Source organism: Primulina eburnea, chromosome 3 (assembly GCF_022965805.1).
Source record: "Primulina eburnea isolate SZY01 chromosome 3, ASM2296580v1, whole genome shotgun sequence".
Lineage (NCBI taxonomy): Eukaryota > Viridiplantae > Streptophyta > Magnoliopsida > Lamiales > Gesneriaceae > Primulina > Primulina eburnea.
In genome coordinates this window covers 8646314-8664412 of record NC_133103.1, presented here as the reverse complement: position 1 = coordinate 8664412, position 18099 = coordinate 8646314, and the positions used below count along the sequence as shown (strand labels likewise).

Below are 18099 nucleotides of genomic sequence, written 5' to 3'. Positions count from 1 at the left end.
TAATTTTTTGTACATGTAAACTTTTATGACAAAAACTTGTGTGAGACGGTCTCACGGGTCGTATTTGTGAGACGGATATCTTATTTGGGTCATCCCTGAAAAATATTATTTTTTATGCTAAGAGTATTACTTTTTATTGTGAATATGATAGGATTAACCCGTATCACAGATTAAGATCCGTAAGACGATTCACTCAATTTTATTCGCGAAACAATACATTTTTTCTTTAGAAAACTTAGCAATTTTTTTTATCCATCCCATCAAATTAACAACATAATTACCCAAAAAAAATTGTCTAAAAACATTATACAATGGGTGTTCAAACTTTAGTTTAAATGAAAATTCGAACCAAAAAATAGGAAATTGAACTGGATCGAAAACTGGTTTTTTATTTATTTTGGATACAAATGTTAAAAATAAAATTTATATAGTTCGAATTCATATTATATATGTCAAAATTAAATTGACTGATAAAACCAAAGTTTAACTAGATTAAATATTTTTTCATGTTTTTATTCAGATGATATATTTTATAAATGATAATAGTGAATTAAGTATATTTTTGTTAAATTTTAGTTAATTATTCTGTTGTTTAATTCATTTAGACTCTATATTTAAAAGTTTTATAAAAAATAACTAAGAAATAATATATTATATTTTAAATTATATTTAATTATTAATTTAAATAAATATGTAAATCGAAACAATCGAACCATTTTAATAGAAAATCGAATCTAACCGAAATAAAACGATACTAAAATCGTAATATATATTTCTAAAAGCAAAATAAATTACGTCAAATCGAAACAAGCGATGAATATCTATCCCTCGTGGTGAACCCACAAAATTAGTTGATAATTTAAAAAATTACAGGTATATTTTAATTTCTATCTAATTCTTTGTCCTCTCAACTCATATGTTCCATGTCTTGCCACACCTTAAATTGTAATCAAAGATTTTCAAGTCAAATAAATAAATATCGAACAACATCGTCGCTGACACGATCCCCCACCTTGTCATCCGCCATGGCCCCACCGTTGGGTCCCACTCCACAGCCAGAGGCATCTTCGCATCTGCTAGTGAATCAGAAACGAAATGAGACTCTTTTTGCTTTAATGACGAGTGATGAATCATGGTCGGTCACCGTCTGTCCCAGTCTCTAGATTTCTCTCGCTCCAATCGAAAGTCAGCTCGTTCGCCCACCATAATAATGGATTGTGGAATTTTGCAGTTTTTTTTCTTAGGGTGGAAAAATAATTAATGGGCTACCTACACATCTACCTGTCTTGAATAAAGATGCGTTTTCATCCTTAATTTCTTGTTTTTTTTAATGATATAAGTAAAAGATGTGATTTTTCTTTAATAATGGTTAAAGGGTCCTTACCGTGAGAATTCAAGAAAATTTTACGCTAATTTCTTCCATTATAATTTGTGGGCTTTCAAATATTGAGCAGAAGTTTACTGTGTTGGCACATTTGAAAAGGTTCGATTGATTCGGAACAATTATTGAATCTGTTGTTTTTTGCTCTTATTTTTCATTAATTTAATTGGTATTTGCTTGTTTAATAATGGTTTAACGTATCTTTACAGTTCATACGTGATTATGATTTGTTAAGAAGGGTTTTTTAAAGCCGTGTTAGTGATAGGCACGCCTGCCAGGTATACTCGCCATCATTCCCTCCACTCAATCCCATCTCTCTCACTGTCTCTCTCTCTCTCTCAAAAACATACAAACATACCGTTCTGCCTCTATCTCTGTCTATCTTTGATCCTTAAATTCCCGTAAATCGAATTTCTTTTGTTTTTCCGTTTTTGGGCTTGAGAATCACCTTTTTCTCTTGTAATCTGTACTGGGATTTTTGTTGATTTAGCTCAGTTGAGGGATTTGGGTGGATCTGGCTGAGTTATTTTGTCGGGTTAAGGCTTGCATATTTCACGGATAAAAAGGTAATTGGTTCATCGGAATTCATCGCTTTCTGCTCCGTTTTTTAGTTTTATTCAGTTTTGTGTTTGATTTGTATAAAATTTGATTTTTGATGTGATGCGATGCGATGCTATAATCCTTGTTCTTGTCTTTTACTTGCTAAAAATCGTATCTTGATGATGAGGGGGAGACATTTTTCATTTGGACAAGCGACGAGTCATCGATAACTGTAAATTATGAGGTTTGTTATCTGTCAATATTGAAATGCCGATACGCCTTTGTTTGGTGGATCGTCCGATTGTCAATTTATGACTTCATCTGAATGAGAGATGAGATTTAGAAGTCCAAGATTACTGTCCCGAATTATTGGAGAAAGAGGGATTGTTTGGCATGAGTCACCAATCAGTTATGCATAGATAAACAAATTGGAAGGACTTTTCTTACGTCATCTGTTTATTGCTGGCTTCACGTTGCTCTTCTCTTCACCTCTCTCTCTCTCTCTCTCTCTCTCTCTCTCTCTCTCTCTCTCTCTCTCTCTCTCTCTCTCTCTCTCTCTGGGTGTATATGATTCACTCATTGGTTTATTTGTCAATTCTCAAATGAGGTAGGCCGGGTAGCCATTACCCTTATGTCAATATTTTACGAAGTGCTCTATGTCATTGGCATAGTTCGTAGATTATAACAACTCAATCAGTTTATCTACAATAGAAAACATGGAAATTAGACTTTGACGAATAAAAGAAAGGAAGAGAGCTTGTGGCTTAGTTGTTGAGCTTTTCTGACCTGGAACTGAACGCTGCATGACATATGGGGTGAGAAGCATGAACCGCGATATATTTGTAAAATTTATTCCACAGAATGATGTGTAGTGGAGAAGCTGCTGTTTCCAGTCTGCATGTGGTGGGAAATGATACGCGGATAAGTATATAGTCTTGCTCCCACAAGCAGAATGAACTTATAGACCATTGTTGCAGATGTATCTAATAGGAATTTAATATTGAGAGTTTTGTAAAGATTTTTGGTTACCTATGATTTCCATCTGTTCTAAATTGATGTTTTGGTTTTGGTTTTTCCTGATTATGTGAGGACCATCTTGTGTTCTGTAAATCTGAGAGTTTACCTTTACCTTTTAGTTTTCATGTATTCAGTTAATGGCTATTGAAGGTTATCCTTGTCCTGTTTCAGGTCAAATTTGCCTGTAGAAAATTCTTAAAAGTCTGTGATTAACAGTATGTCGGTTTCAAATAAAGATTTGGATCCAGCTTTCCAAGGGGCAGGGCAGAAGGCGTATCCTAATGCTACCCAATCATACTCGTCTTCACATTATTATCAAGTTGCAAATAATCATGTCTGATCATTTCTGTTTGAAATCAATTTGCGTGATCAGTTTTTAATCACTGCCATGGCAAATGTAGTCTTACTGTTACACTTGCACCTGCTGGTGATTGTGTTTCCAGTATCTGGACTCTCCACATGTTTACCTTCTTAACTTAGTCTAGTGGCATTGAAATATGGCGAATTGAAAATTTTAATCCTGTTGAAGTCCCAAAGTCTCTACACGGAAAGTTTTTCACTGGAGATTCCTATGTGATATTAAAGGTAACTTTTGGGGTTTTCCACTCTATCAATAGCCATTTGCATCTATTTCGATTAAGTTGTTGCTCACCAGAAACCAATGTTGTAATACCTCTCATTTCAATTTTTTTTTTTTTTTTTTTTTTTTTTTCATTTCATATGTGCATTTGCTCACTTTAGTATGTATTTATTGTATAGTTTTTTCTCTAAAGTTTTTAGCCGCCCATGGATATGTGGATTGTAGAATGTTCTAAATTGTCCTTTTTTTTGTTCTTGTTTTATAATAGCTACTGCATATGATTGGGAATCTTTTTTTCTTTTGCTCTGATTCTCACTTTGGTAATAAGTAAACCTTCAATTTGAAGGATCACATAATAGTCAATATTTTTTTCATTCTCAAAGCCCTTTCCTAGCTCTATGCATTAAATTTCATTGGCCCAACAGCTATCCTCTCGATATTACTAAAACAGGCCTTTACTTTGAGATTTTACTGGCAGGAGTCTATTTATGTGATGTGTAATACCGATTTTGTGCTATCAGTTTGTTAGTGGTCCTCAAAAATCAGAAATTGTGCTTGTTGAAAATTACTTGGAAGTTGGAAGTAAAAATCTTACTTGTAGAAAATTTCTTTGATGGTTGACAATCAAGTGTGAAACAATATAGTTTCTTGTTCAATGATCACAAATGATGCTACCTTTCTTATCATTGTCTCGACACGGTACAAGTTTTAAATACATGAACTACTAGAGTACCTTATATATTCTTTACTGTTCATTTTATTTATCTTGGAGAAATCATAGCCTTTTCAATTTATGCTTCCCCCGTGTTCTGTTGTTTATATTTAATTTGCATCAGCCATTCATCAGAAAGTAAAAATTTGCTGAGAGCCTATGGTGTAGTTTAAATAGATGAATTTGCCTTCTTGGTGAAGAGGTATAGAGAGGAATCTTAATGGGAGAGAACTGTGAATGTTTGATATCAACTAACTTAATTTCGATCACCTGGCAATCTCTGGCCTGCCACAACCGATAGTTTGTATTGCTTGCTAACCCGAGTAATTTTACTTTGACATCTCGCGTGGCAATAGTTCAATTGGCTTTTTGCAATGTTGGAACCACTACTTATGCTATTTCTATTTGCCATGCTATTGCACTTTCTTTTAAGTTCTTGATATTACTATTGCCTATGATGTTGGAAGTATGTATTTCATGTAATCTTTTAGTTTCTTTTTGAAGACTACTGCCTTGAAAAACGGTGGTCTACGTCATGATATTCATTATTGGCTTGGAAAAGATACAAGTCAGGTAATTCTCTGATGTTGCTTCTGAAAAAGTTAGTGTGCCTCTAGAGATGTCATTATGACCTAAGTATTTCCTTGTATAGGATGAGGCCGGCACTGCAGCCATCAAGACTGTTGAATTAGATGCAGCACTTGGGGGGCGGGCTGTCCAATATCGGGAAGTACAAGGCCAAGAAACGGAGAAGTTCCTTTCCTATTTTAAACCATGTATAATACCTCAAGAAGGTGGAGTTGCATCAGGCTTTAAGCATATTGAAGCCGAAGAGCATCAGATCCGCTTGTTTGTATGTAAAGGAAAACATGTCGTGCATGTGAAAGAGGCAAGATATTTTGTTCCTACACTTTTGATGCACTATCTTAGTATGTATATCTTTATCATCATCTTGTTATATGATTGTATAGGTGCCTTTTGCCCGATCTTCTCTCAATCATGATGACATCTTTATTCTTGATACAAAGTCTAAAATTTTTCAATTCAATGGTTCCAACTCATCTATTCAAGAGAGGGCCAAAGCTCTGGAAGTTGTTCAGTATGTTAAAGATACTTATCATGACGGAAAGTGTGACATAGCAGCTATTGGTAAACATACTGCTCATTGGTTGTTTCAAAGTTGATGACCAAGTGATGGATGCATCATAGCTGCCTTTTCTTTTGACTGCAGAAGATGGAAAATTAATGGCTGATGCAGAGAGTGGGGAATTTTGGGCTTTCTTTGGTGGATTTGCTCCACTTCCAAGGAAAACAAATTCTGATGAGTCCAAAAGTGTGGATGTTGCTCCTAGACTTTTCTGGTAGATAGCTTCTTTCGTTCACAGTGCTTTCAATGATCTCTTTTATATATCTCATATTCCTAGCGTGGCATGATACATCATTAAGGTCTTTGACTCTTTGGTTAGATCCTAATGTATTAGGAAATTTACCCGAATGAAGCTCTGAGGAGTTTTTATTTATAATGCAGTTCATTCGCATACTGATACAAGTTCATGATATAAACTGATAAATATTTCCTACTCTTCTTTTTTAAACTTCTTTTGGTCTTCAGATGAATGCTGCAAAAGGCTGCAGTAGGACATTTTTACGCCGTTCCTTGGAATTTATTGTTCTTGGTGTTGGCTGCTTGTTCTTGATGTAGGATGAATGTCAATTCGTTTTGAGCACATTTTGTGTGTGTGTGTGTGTGTATATATATATCTTGTTTTTATATTTTTCCTACAAAATGGATGTTGCTGTCAGACAACTTGATATGTAGGTGGATGATGGTAATTTGTTTATGATGAGGAACTATAAAATCTTGACATGTTAGAGTTTTATGTTTAAGTGTTGAAAAGGGAGATGCGGTACCGGTGGAGGCTGATTGTTTGACGAGGGAGTTATTAGACACATATAAATGCTATTTTCTTGATTGTGGGATGGAAGTTTTTGTCTGGATGGGGAGAAATACTTCACTTAATTCGAGAAAAGCTGCATGTAGCACAGCTGATGTAAGTATGGTTGCTTTAGTTACTTGGATTTTTCCATGGGGTTTTCCAGTTCTATCCTTAATGAATGGCTTTTCATGTGTAGGAATTATTGCACAGCCTTGATAGATCCAAATCTCATATAATCCGTGTGATTGAGGGATTTGAGACTGTCAAATTTCGCTCGATGTTTATTTCCTGGCCCCTGTCAAGCAATGTGTCGGTGACAGAGGATAGTAGAGGGAAGGTTGCAGGTCAGAATACACAGATATTATTTGCTAATGTTTAAAGATAAATTACAACTTCAATATGCCTTTGTTTGCCTGTATTTTTCTCATCCTATATGTTATCCAAAACATTTACCTATGATGTCTTTAATTCTCACCATCTTTCCAATTGATGTTTCCAGCACTTCTAAAACGCCAAGGGGTTAACGTGAAGGGTATTCTGAAAGCAGAAGCCACACCCAAGGAAGAACCAAGACCGTATATAGACTGCACCGGTGATTTACAGGTGATGTGAAAACTGCGGTAGATCTGGTCTATGTAAAGTGTTTCATGAAAATTGGCTTCATCTGTCGTTAACATTCTCTTACAGTATATAAGAAAATGTTTATGCAAGCAGGTTTGGGACATGATTTGTTTAGCAGACATTACAAAAGTTATGTGTCTATTACAAAGCAATTAAAGTTATAAGTAATTTGGTGGTTCTCTGTGAACCATTGGTCAAAATTCAAAAGCTATCTACCACTATTGTATAAGGCTCAATATTGTCACTTATCTTGAACCCAGCTACTGATTAATGAGGATGTGAGAGGATTAAGTTGTCTTTGATATTTGATTACTTAATACCAAATGAAACATGTCGTTTGTGCTCTTGTTTGTTGATGATGATATCCCCTTAGGTGTGAGAAATAAACCTTGTGAATTAGAATTGTTTTAAACCCACTGACACTAATTTATAGTTTGCTACTTTTCTAGGTTTGGCGTGTGAATGGTCCGAAGAAGACTCTTCTCCCAGCTTCTAATCAGTCAAAGTTTTACAGTGGAGATTGCTATATCTTTCAGTATTCTTATCCTGGAGAAGAAAAGGAGGATCATCTCATTGGGACATGGATAGGAAAGCAAAGTGTTAAGGTGAAGTTGCCCTTTGTTGTCTGTCTAATGCTACTGTGCTTGAATCTTTGGAAATATTTATCATTTTAATTCAAATTCACCATCGTCTATCTTTGCTGATGGAGATTCAAAGGCGGTAAAAGCTTCTGAAAAAATAGTTGCAAACAGTTATGCTTGATAAATTTCTTCTCCTTATTATGAAAATAGTTGCAACATGGGTAGATAGAGTTAAAGATGGTGGGATGGTGGGATTTTGTGTATCACTAGATTAATAGTGTGAAAGAATGCATAATTAAGAAGGTCATCTGCTATAATCGATGACTTATGTAATCTGTTTAATCACTTAAATTAATATATTGTTTCCTATCAAAAAAAAAAGTTAATGGAATAAATAACAGGTCAAAAAATGCATTACTTTTATGTTTAATTTAAGGGTGGGATTTGACGTCATTAGCCAACCCAAGGAAATGTAAATGGAAAGACACCAATAGTAAAAATACAATGAAGAAACACAGGGTAAACATATTCTTCTGGAGTTGTTCCGGTCCGTTCTCCTGGTTTTAAAGTTTTTTAGATGAATTATGAGTAGATCTCTGTTAATACTGAAAACTTGCTATTATTTCATTGTATATACTACACAAGAAAGTTTTAGCGACTCTTTGTACTGTATTTATAAATTTAATTTTCATGAATTATCAGTCTTGTTGATAATATGGTCAATTAATAGGCAGAGAGAGTATCGGCAACTTCACAGGCAAGCAAGATGGTTGAGTCTCTGAAGTTCTTACCCACCCAGGCAAATTACTTTCTTTGAAAGCTTCATTGTGACTTTATTTTTTAAAAATATATTACATCTTGAAATTTGTGTTAATACTTGAATAAATGTTAATTTCTAGGCTTGCATCTACGAAGGGAATGAGCCAATCCAGTTCTTTGTCATTTTTCAGAGCTTCATAGTCTTCAAGGTTCTGGAGTATGCATATCTTTGGATTTGATATTTCTCTTGTTCTAGTTTAATACGGTTTTAAGCATACTATTGGTAGTGAAATAACTACGCGCATGTCACCAGGGTGGTCTTAGTGAAGGATACAAGAATCACATAGCTGAGGAGGAACTTCCAGATAATACATACACGGAGAATGGATTGGCATTATTTCGAGTTCAGGGCAGTGGACCTGATGATATGCAAGCAATCCAAGTTGAATCTGTAAGTCCTGTGCTATAACAATCAGTCAATAAAACTCGTGTTGAACCCGGTAAAACTAGTATAAGTAACTTTACATTGCGGTCGAATAGGGACAATGTTGTACTTTCCAGCTAGTAGATTAGATATAATGTGTATTTTATTGCATATGTTCACACTTTCAATCTAATTCCAAGCGATCCCATTTCACTTCACCTAAGAAGCTCAAAACATAGGCGCATGGTATCCCGACATTTGTAGCTTTCAACTTATCTGCCACATAGATGCATATTAGATAGAAAACAAAATTTTAAAAAAAGAAAGAAAGAAAAGCAAAAGTGGTGCATGTCTTTTTTGGCACCAGACTTGTCTCATGTTTTAGCAAGAAAGCAATCTTTGGCCACATCTGGGGCAGAGGCAGGATATAAGACAGCCGAAAACTGGTTCTAACAAATTGTGTGGGTTATACAGCAATTAAGAGACCATGCTTGCATCTGACAGAGACCTTTTTTTTGTTAAAAATACAAGTGCAACAGACATAACTAGAATCTGGTATTGTGCTCAAGAACTAAGCATATTGATATCTGACATATTCTTGAGAGAGGGTTTGCAAAAGATTGCAAGATCTCCATTGATCAGCAAATCGTAGATATCTTCACGAAACCATTATAAGGGGGTAAGTTTTCACAATTTGCAATCATTTGGGGTCACTTGGGCTTGGACACGTGAGGAAGATCTTTGAAAATCAAATATTTATGCATTTAAGTGAGGGTAAACACTGGCTCTACGTATTAGAATATGAACTGTCAAAGTTGTCTTAACTGATTATTTGGATTAGACCGCATACCGGATCTCTGTTTGTTTTCTCAAGGCCGATCTCAACCAAAATAACATATTCTCAAGATAAAATAGAAATGGCATTCACATCTATTTTGTATTTATTTAAGAAAAAAACCCTTACAAATTCAGATCGTGTACATGTTAGTGTTCTAACTGAATGACTCGTTTTTAACTGACATTTCATTTCAAATTTGAGTTACTTTACCAGTGCATCTACTCTCACGTACCTATATAAAACCCCACATTTGAATGTCTTTATCACACTTGCTTAGTATATATTGAACATATGAAAGTTAGTCACATAAAGAGATATTCGCTAATATACTATAAGGTGGGATATTTTAGGAAACAAAAGAGCCACTCTAGAGAATCTAATGGTTGTTACTGTAAGTCATTCAGCAAATATTCAACAATAAGCATGCTTGTAAGCTTATTTATCTATGCTTTTCGAGTATAGTTGGCCTGAGATTGGTTATGAATATTAATAGTCAGATTATAGAGATGCTGTATGGCTGTACCCCATTTGTTTGCCTGCTGTGGAGATGTTACATTGTTTTTAGTTTTACTGGTGATTGAATATTCCGCTTTTTGCTATTCGTGTTCTCACCCCCACACACCCCACCCCCACCCCCCAAAAAAAAATCCTGTGTTTAACTATTTATGCATTAAGGAGTATAAGCTCGTATTTATTGGAATTTCAGGTGGCATCATCATTGAACTCCTCCTACTGCTACATACTATTTAATGGGTCCTCCGTATTTACGTGGTCAGGAAGCCTTACTACATCCGAAGACCAGGAGCTTGTTGAGAGGATGCTGGATCTTATAAAGGTCTTACCGCAGCTATAAATATTTCCCATTCCTTTAGTAGTTCAGTGTCGAGAGTTATCGGTTGGTCACATTGCGCTTTTCTAACTTTGTTATCATGTCTCGTAAGATGGAGGTGCGATGATTTGTCGCTTGTAGTACAGTTTCTGCATCTTACTGCCGATTGTATTGAAGGATTGAATTACGGAAGGACTGCAGTTATTTTGTTTGGCTAAATTTTTATGTGGTATGTGTAATGTCTGTGTTACTTATCCAGCTTTTTATTTGCAGCCAAACATGCAGTCTAAACTGCAGAAAGAAGGTGCAGAATCTGATCAGTTTTGGGATTTGTTGGGGGGGAAATCTGAGTACCCAAGCCAGAAGATTGCTAGAGAAGTTGAAAGTGATCCTCATCTATTCTCATGCACATTATTGAAGGGTATGTCAGTCATCTTAGTACTAGTTTAACATTTTGGCCCATTTTTGTCTGCCTATTAGTTTAAGTCAGCTGACATTTTTTCTTTTTTTCAATTATTATTCTACCATGCTGAAATTCACTGATGGTTTTCAGACGATCTCAAGGTACACGGATATCTCATTTCTCTTTATTTTACTGGGAAAAACAGTAACTGAATCTGGTTTGTGCTTTCAATCCCTGTTATGGTCTTTTCCCCTTGACAATCCTGTATCTATCAGGGTTGAGTGTTCCGACAAAGGCTTTTTGCATTAGTTTCCTTTTTCACTGATAAATTATCCTTGTATAAAACTTAGTTATATTTCTATTGCAGGTTACAGAAGTACACGGTTTCAGTCAGGATGATCTGATGACTGAAGATATATTCATTCTTGACTGCCATTCGGACATTTTTGTCTGGGTTGGGCAACAGGTGCCATCCACTAAGAAGATGAATGCGTTAAATATTGGGGAGGTATGACTTAACTTGATTTATTGGCTGAATTGGAAATGCAAACTGCTGTTGTGAATGAAAATACACTGATAAGTTTACTTTGCCGAAGGAAAATAAATGTTATTTTGATATATTTTTTTACTTTTTATTGCTTTCAACAGCAATTTTTGGCGCGCGATTTTCTTCTTGAGAAAGCATCTCTCCAAACTCCTATATATATCATTATGGAAGGGTCCGAGCCAACATTTTTTACTCGTTTTTTCTCTTGGGACTACACGAAATCTACGGTGAGTTCTTTTGCTGTAAGTCTTGTATGCACCTTGGAATCAGATTTCATAAAGATACTTACACTTCTGGGGTTACAGATGCATGGTAACTCTTTCCAAAGAAAACTTTCAATTCTTATCAATGGTGGCACTCCTGTTATGGATGTAAGTTACTGTTCTTTATGATTCCTCTTCTGTTTCCAATCATATGACCATGAGTTATATTTCCATTCAGTCTATCTTCTCGGTGTTTTTTAAATTTACCGATCTTTCTTCGTTCTAATCTTTATGAGTCTCGTGCATCAATCAAATTGAATGTCTAATGATCCTAGACTAGTTTAGTGTATTACGATTTCACAAATGCTATGACAAATTCTGTTCAAATTCTTCTAGCGATTGTGAAAGCTCTTGGATCTGTTTTTTGAATGTTTCTCACCTGTTAGAAACCCAAAAGGAGAACGGTTGTCTCCCATAGCGGAAGATCTGCTGCACCTGAAAAATCACAGCGTTCAAGAAGCATGTCGTTTAGCCCTGAGAGAGTTCGGGTAAGAGGCAGGTCTCCGGCTTTCAATGCTCTTGCAGCGAACTTTGAAAACGCTGGTGCAAGAAATATGTCAACTCCTCCTCCGATAGTGCGAAAGATTTACCCAAAATCGGTGACCCCGGATTCAGCGAATTCGGCTTCAAGATCAACAGCTATAGCTGCTCTTAGTGCAGGTTTTGAACAGCCAGCACCTGCACGCAACTTCATCATTCCGCGTTCCACTAAAGGTATAATCTAATGTTCTTTAATATATCGTATGTTCTGTTTTCGGATATTTTATTTTTATTTAATGTTGCTGCTATTGTGTTAAAGTGATCCCTGCATCACCCGTACCAAAACCTGAGCCTGAGAAGAACTCCAAGGAAAATTCAGTGGAAGCAACAAATCCAAAGCCAGAAACCATCCAAGAAGATGTGAAAGAAGGTGAAGCGGAGGATGAGGAAGGGCTTAAAATATACCCGTACGAGCGGCTTAAAACCACTTCAACTGATCCAGTGGCAGATATTGATGTGACAAAACGAGAGGTATGTGTATGGGAAAGTATTATCATGATTAAGAATCCAATCCTGGCATTACATATAGATGAATTCTTTTGCAGACATATTTGTCATCAGTGGAGTTCAAGGAGAAATTTGGGGTAACCAAGGATGTCTACTACAAGTTACCAAAATGGAAACAGAATAAGCTTAAAATGTCACTTCAGTTATTCTAAATCTATTAAAGGATTCCTCCGCTGGACGTGTTCTTGGAAATTCATGATCTGTTTTCACGAATGGATGCAGAAACAGCTTACTTTATACAGAAATATATCTCCCAAGTGTAGGGACAGCATCGGTGCCTTTTTAGCTGCTGCTGCTTCGTTTAGAGCTAAACTTCGATATATCTACAAAGCTTGGATGCAAAGGAATTTTGTTTGATTGTTCATCATTGCAAGTTAATTTCTTGGTATTCTTTTTGGTTTTTCCAGGTTTGATTTGAGCTTGTAATCTTTTTTCCCCTTCATTGTGTTTCATTATTTTCGGCAATTGATTTTTAGCAGAGTGGTTAGGAGCTTGAAAATTGAGATTCTTAGCAAAGACAGTACTTCCAAGGGCGGAAGATGTGTACAGGAATGTAAAATTCTACTCATTATATTTTACTAGACAATAAGAAAGTGTGATTTTTTTCAGTTAATTATCACTCACACAATACTCTTTATCAAGATTTTTTAATAGCAAACTATTGTGATCTTGCATCATGTTTACAAGAACTGTGAAATGGTTTGGAAGATTTTTCGCGAAAGTTCATCTTTTGGTTCTTTAGTTTCCATCTCGAGCTTATAATACTACACAAATGGATTACATTATTATAATTTTATTTTTATATTTTTTAGCATAAATCTACACTTCATTAACGATTCAGTAAGTCATCTGTTACAACACTTTATAAAACAGAGGAATTGCTGGAAATAATGATAAACCCATCTCCACTCCCCATTTTGATAACATAAGGCATCGTTTTGTTTGTGACGATGAAAGATACATAATATAAAAATGATAAGTAAATATTAATCTTTTGTAGAACTTGAGTCAAATATTAGACAAAACATTGATGAACAATCGATCAATATTTTATCATTCACATCAAACGATGTTAAAATTATTTTATGTCCCGTTAATTTCAATCGATTTTTTAAATTCACTTTGTTAGGCGCAAGTCCTTATTCAATTTTTCTTATATTTTTGAGTTTAAGGAAGAGTTTGTTGCAACCGAATCTCAAACTCAAGATATAATCATAAGCCAATGACGCAATAATCTTTTTTCTTGACTAATCTTTTTTCTTGTAGTGGAGATAGTGCAGGCTCGTCGATTATAAAACTATTGTTGAAATTATTTTTTTATTTTTTATCTGGTTGAATCTGCAAGCGAAATCTGGAGTTGACAATCGGGTGTGCTAAAATTATATTTATTTAATAATTTGTGTGTGAAAAAAGTCATTAATAAGAAAATTAATACGCCAAGATATACGTAAATATTACTTTATGCAATTGAGTGGACAATCGAATATGAAACAAGAATAAAGATTAATTTAAAAAAATTCCAGTTCAGTCACTAGTAAATAAAAACAATAGATTATTATGTATTTTTATAATCGACAACCAAACAATATGTTCCTTCAATACATTTATTTTACGTTCATAATCTTTAATATTTTAATATGCATTCGAAGAATTTATTCGACTCTTCGATCAGAAGATTTCATTTTGCGTTTTATTCAGAAAGTAAAGCAAAAGGTTTACATAGAATAACAAGTGTTTTTTTTTAAATTTTTCTTTGGGTTGGTTACGTAGAAGGCGTTTTGGACTGCTATAATATTGCCAAACATCCAATGGCTGGACTTGCTTCACTGCTAATGAGTTAAGTTTTTTTTTTTTTTTTTTTTTTGAAACATGTAATCGCTATCATTTGATTTATAATTATAAATTATAACAGGGTCTTCAGTAGTTTTTACTATTATTATAATATTATTTTTATTTGAATATAAATCGAATTAATTAAAAAAAACATTGCACAAGCATACAACGTATTAGTCAACATACAAGTCGTTACAAAAAAATTAGTGGGCTAGTAAAATAAAATTGCTAAAGGTTATATTATTACTAAAATTTTCGCCACTGAATCTATGCTATGCTCATTATAATTTTCTCGGTCGATGTAATATATGAAAATTAGGTTCCCATTGAAAAAAGCAATTTATTCCAGTGTATGTTTATCTAATTCTTTCTGTATTCAATTTGTTTTATAGTTTTGAAAATTTTATTCACGTCCTTAACCTATAAGGATAAAACTACATAAAAAAATCATCACATAAATAATAATAATAATAATAATAATAATAATAATAATAATAATAATAATAATAATAATAAGCATCTAATTTTGACACAATCTCCACAAAAAAGAATAAATAATTTTAAACTTCACCAAAAAAGTATATTCTACCTTATAAGAATTAAAAAAAAAACAAAACAAAATCCCGTATATAAAAATATTTTCATTTAGAATCATGCATAAAACGTTTTAATAATGAGACAAATATTTTTTTAGGTGGTTTTATGGCTTTTAAATTTTCACACTGAGGATTGACGTAAACAACTATATATCTAAAATACACACATGTGGCTCTTGTTAGTTTTATTTAGCTGGGGAATTGTTATAACTAGATCTAGAATACGAAACTTCGTCCTAAACTCGAGATTTTGGTGTCCTTACTAATTTTTATCGAAGACTTACGTACAAAACTGATAATACGACGGAAGCAGATCTCTCTTTGAGAATGTTTGTGAGAGTTTCTAAGAAGCACTTCTAGATTCAGTTGGGTGGTAGTGCTTTAGATTTTTTTGAAAATCAGCTTCTGTTTCAATTTCTATAACTTTTCCAGCACAAGCTATAAGCAAAATTAAGATATTTTTTAAAGTTTTTATTTTTATTTAATTGTTTAAAGTTACAAATTGATATTTGAATCCTTTCACATTTATCATATTCCACGATTACTCTCAAAATTTATAAATATTTTTGCAGATTTTTTAAAATGTTAAATTTTATTTATACGTGAGTTTGAAATGAAATTCATAGAAGTCAAAATCATATTTTTTTACAGGAATTTTACATTTTAAAATCATTTTCTTATAATTGACATTTCCAAATTTATTTATTTTTTTTACATATTTTGTGCATTTATAAATTTTTTTCGTTTGTTTTCTTATTTTTATTAAATCTTATATAAATTTTCCAGCATGTTATAAAATAATAAAATTAATTTTGATACAAAATATTCAAAATTTAATAACAATTATATAAAAACATTACTTATTGTTTGAATGCCAAATTTAGATAATCAAAAACGATAAATGTCATATAGATTAAGGATATTGTTGTCATTTAAAAAAATAGGCTTGAAAGCAATATTTCTTCAAACACTCAAACGCTCTACTTTTATTTTCTCACTTATTTTCATAGAATCTCTATAAAAATGACTTTAAAATAATCTAAAAAACTACTTATTTTCATAGAATCTCTATAAGAATGACTTTAGAATAATCTAAAAAAACTCCTTAGATGTCGATGGCACCGTCTATAATAGCGAGATTCTTAAGAAAATTTGCAAAATCGCTATCGAAAAATCAAACCAAACCACATTATTGTCAATGTTACTGTCATCGTGTAGAGAAGTAATGATAACGTGATCTAAATTTGTCCTATTCACTCAGAAAACCAAGAAAAAAGTGCAACTTTTTGCATCATTGGACTATTCTTACTCACCAACTTTTAAAGTTGTAACACCCCCAATCTTTTACTATTTTATGTAAATCGTAATATTAATTATTAATTTGTAGGTGTCTGAAGAACGTGTCGAAGACGGACCGGAGTGATGAGATCTCCAGGTCTGTCTTGCGAGCCAAGAAAAAAAGGAGAGGTATGATCATTCCGAGAGGATGTAGGTGGAGGTGGAGCATCAGACTTGTCGTTGACCATGACGGTCGTATATCTTAGCCGTGTGGCTCTGATACCATGAAGAAATGGGTAAACCCCTTGCCTTTATTGAAAAGCTTTGCACGTATATATACAAATAAGAGAAGAAAGAAAGCTATCTATCTAACTATCTATGCCGAAACTCATGCCTAAACAAATATATGATACCCTATCAAGTCCTAAACGTACGCCTAAAGATATACACAATATATATTCCATATCTCAGAAGATATGGTATGAATCTCAATACCCCCCCTCAAGTTGGAGCATGAGGATTAAAAATGCCCAACTTGGAAAGCAGAAATTGAAATTGACGTGTCCCCAAAGGCTTGGTAAATATGTCTGCGAGCTGAACTGTTGTAGGAACATAAGACGGAAGAATAGTGCCATCCTGGATAGCATCACGAATAAAGTGACAGTCTGCTTCAATGTGTTTTGTTCTTTCATGAAAGACAGGATTCTTTGCAATATGTAGAGCGGACTGGCTATCACAATAAAGACCAATGGCAGTGGAGTGTTGAATCCCAAGACTTAGCAGAAGGCCCTTTAACCATTTCAATTCACAGGTAAGGGAAGCCATAGAGCGATATTCAGCCTCTGCCGAAGAACGTGCCACAGTAGGTTGTTTCTTGGTTTTCCAGGAAATCGGGGAATGACCAAGAAATACAAGCCAACCTGTAAGGGAGCGACGGGTACGAGGACAAGCTGCCCAATCAGAATCACACCAACCTGTCAGAGAAAGAGAACTATCAGCACGAAGTAAAATCCCTTGTCCAGGAGAGCCCTTCAAATAGCGAACAATACGCAAGGCTGCTTCCCAATGTTCCTGTCGTTGGTTCCTGCAGGAACTGTGATACGATATGGACAGAGTATGCCAAATCATGACGAGTTATTGTTAAGTAAATCAACCGACCAACCAAACGCCGATAAGGTTCCGGATTAGATAGAGGTGCGCCTGAAGCATGTGCAAGTCGATGGTTTTGCTCAATGGGAAAAGATACAGGCTTGCCACCTAGAAGACCAGTCTCAGAAATGATGTCGAGAGAATACTTCCGTTGGCAAAGGAATAGACCAGCAGGGCTTCGTGCCACCTCAATCCCGAGGAAGTATTTAAGAACCCCGAGATCCTTCATATGAAAACACGTGCTCAAATAGTGCTTGAATGCTTGCAAAGCAGTTGAATTATTCCCAGAAATAATCAAATCATCAACATACACCAAAACGTTGATTTGAAAAGCATCCTTAGTAAAAGTAAAAAGGGAATAATCGGCACATGACTGAAGAAAACCATACTCTGTTAAAGCAGTAACAAGTTTGGAGAACCAACACCGCGGTGCCTGTTTCAAGCCGTATAATGACTTTCGAAGTCGGCACACCATATGAGTTTGAGAGGACCCAAAACCAGGAGGAAGCTTCATATAGACTTCCTCATTGAGATCCCCGTGCAAAAAGGCATTATGCACGTCCATCTGATGCAGCTCCCAATTTTTAGATGCTGCAATGGCTAAGAAAGTACGTACCGTGACCATCTTCGCAACGGGTGCAAAGGTCTCGTTATAATCGATCCCGACAACTTGATGATTACCAAGAACGACCAAACGAGCTTTAAGTCGTTCAACACTGCCATTAGAATTGTACTTGATTTTATAGACCCATTGACTACCAAGA

The 18099-nt window shown here is 34.6% G+C and overlaps 1 protein-coding gene across 1 annotated transcript; it reads left to right on the top strand.

Annotated features, from left to right (window-relative positions):
- Positions 1 to 1642: 1642 nt before the first annotated feature.
- On the top strand, positions 1643 to 13092 carry LOC140826034 (villin-4-like). The gene is made up of 23 exons (XM_073188126.1): positions 1643 to 1947; positions 3110 to 3211; positions 3424 to 3523; positions 4735 to 4803; positions 4883 to 5119; positions 5202 to 5379; positions 5462 to 5591; positions 6119 to 6281; positions 6364 to 6511; positions 6667 to 6770; positions 7238 to 7393; positions 8100 to 8168; positions 8269 to 8337; positions 8442 to 8579; positions 10097 to 10225; positions 10493 to 10640; positions 10773 to 10783; positions 10990 to 11130; positions 11271 to 11396; positions 11475 to 11540; positions 11819 to 12146; positions 12232 to 12443; positions 12518 to 13092. The coding sequence occupies exons 2-23, from the start codon at positions 3156 to 3158 to the stop codon at positions 12629 to 12631; spliced, it is 2892 nt and encodes a 963-aa protein (XP_073044227.1). The 5' UTR covers positions 1643 to 1947; positions 3110 to 3155; the 3' UTR covers positions 12632 to 13092.
- The last annotated feature ends 5007 nt before the right edge of the window (positions 13093 to 18099 follow it).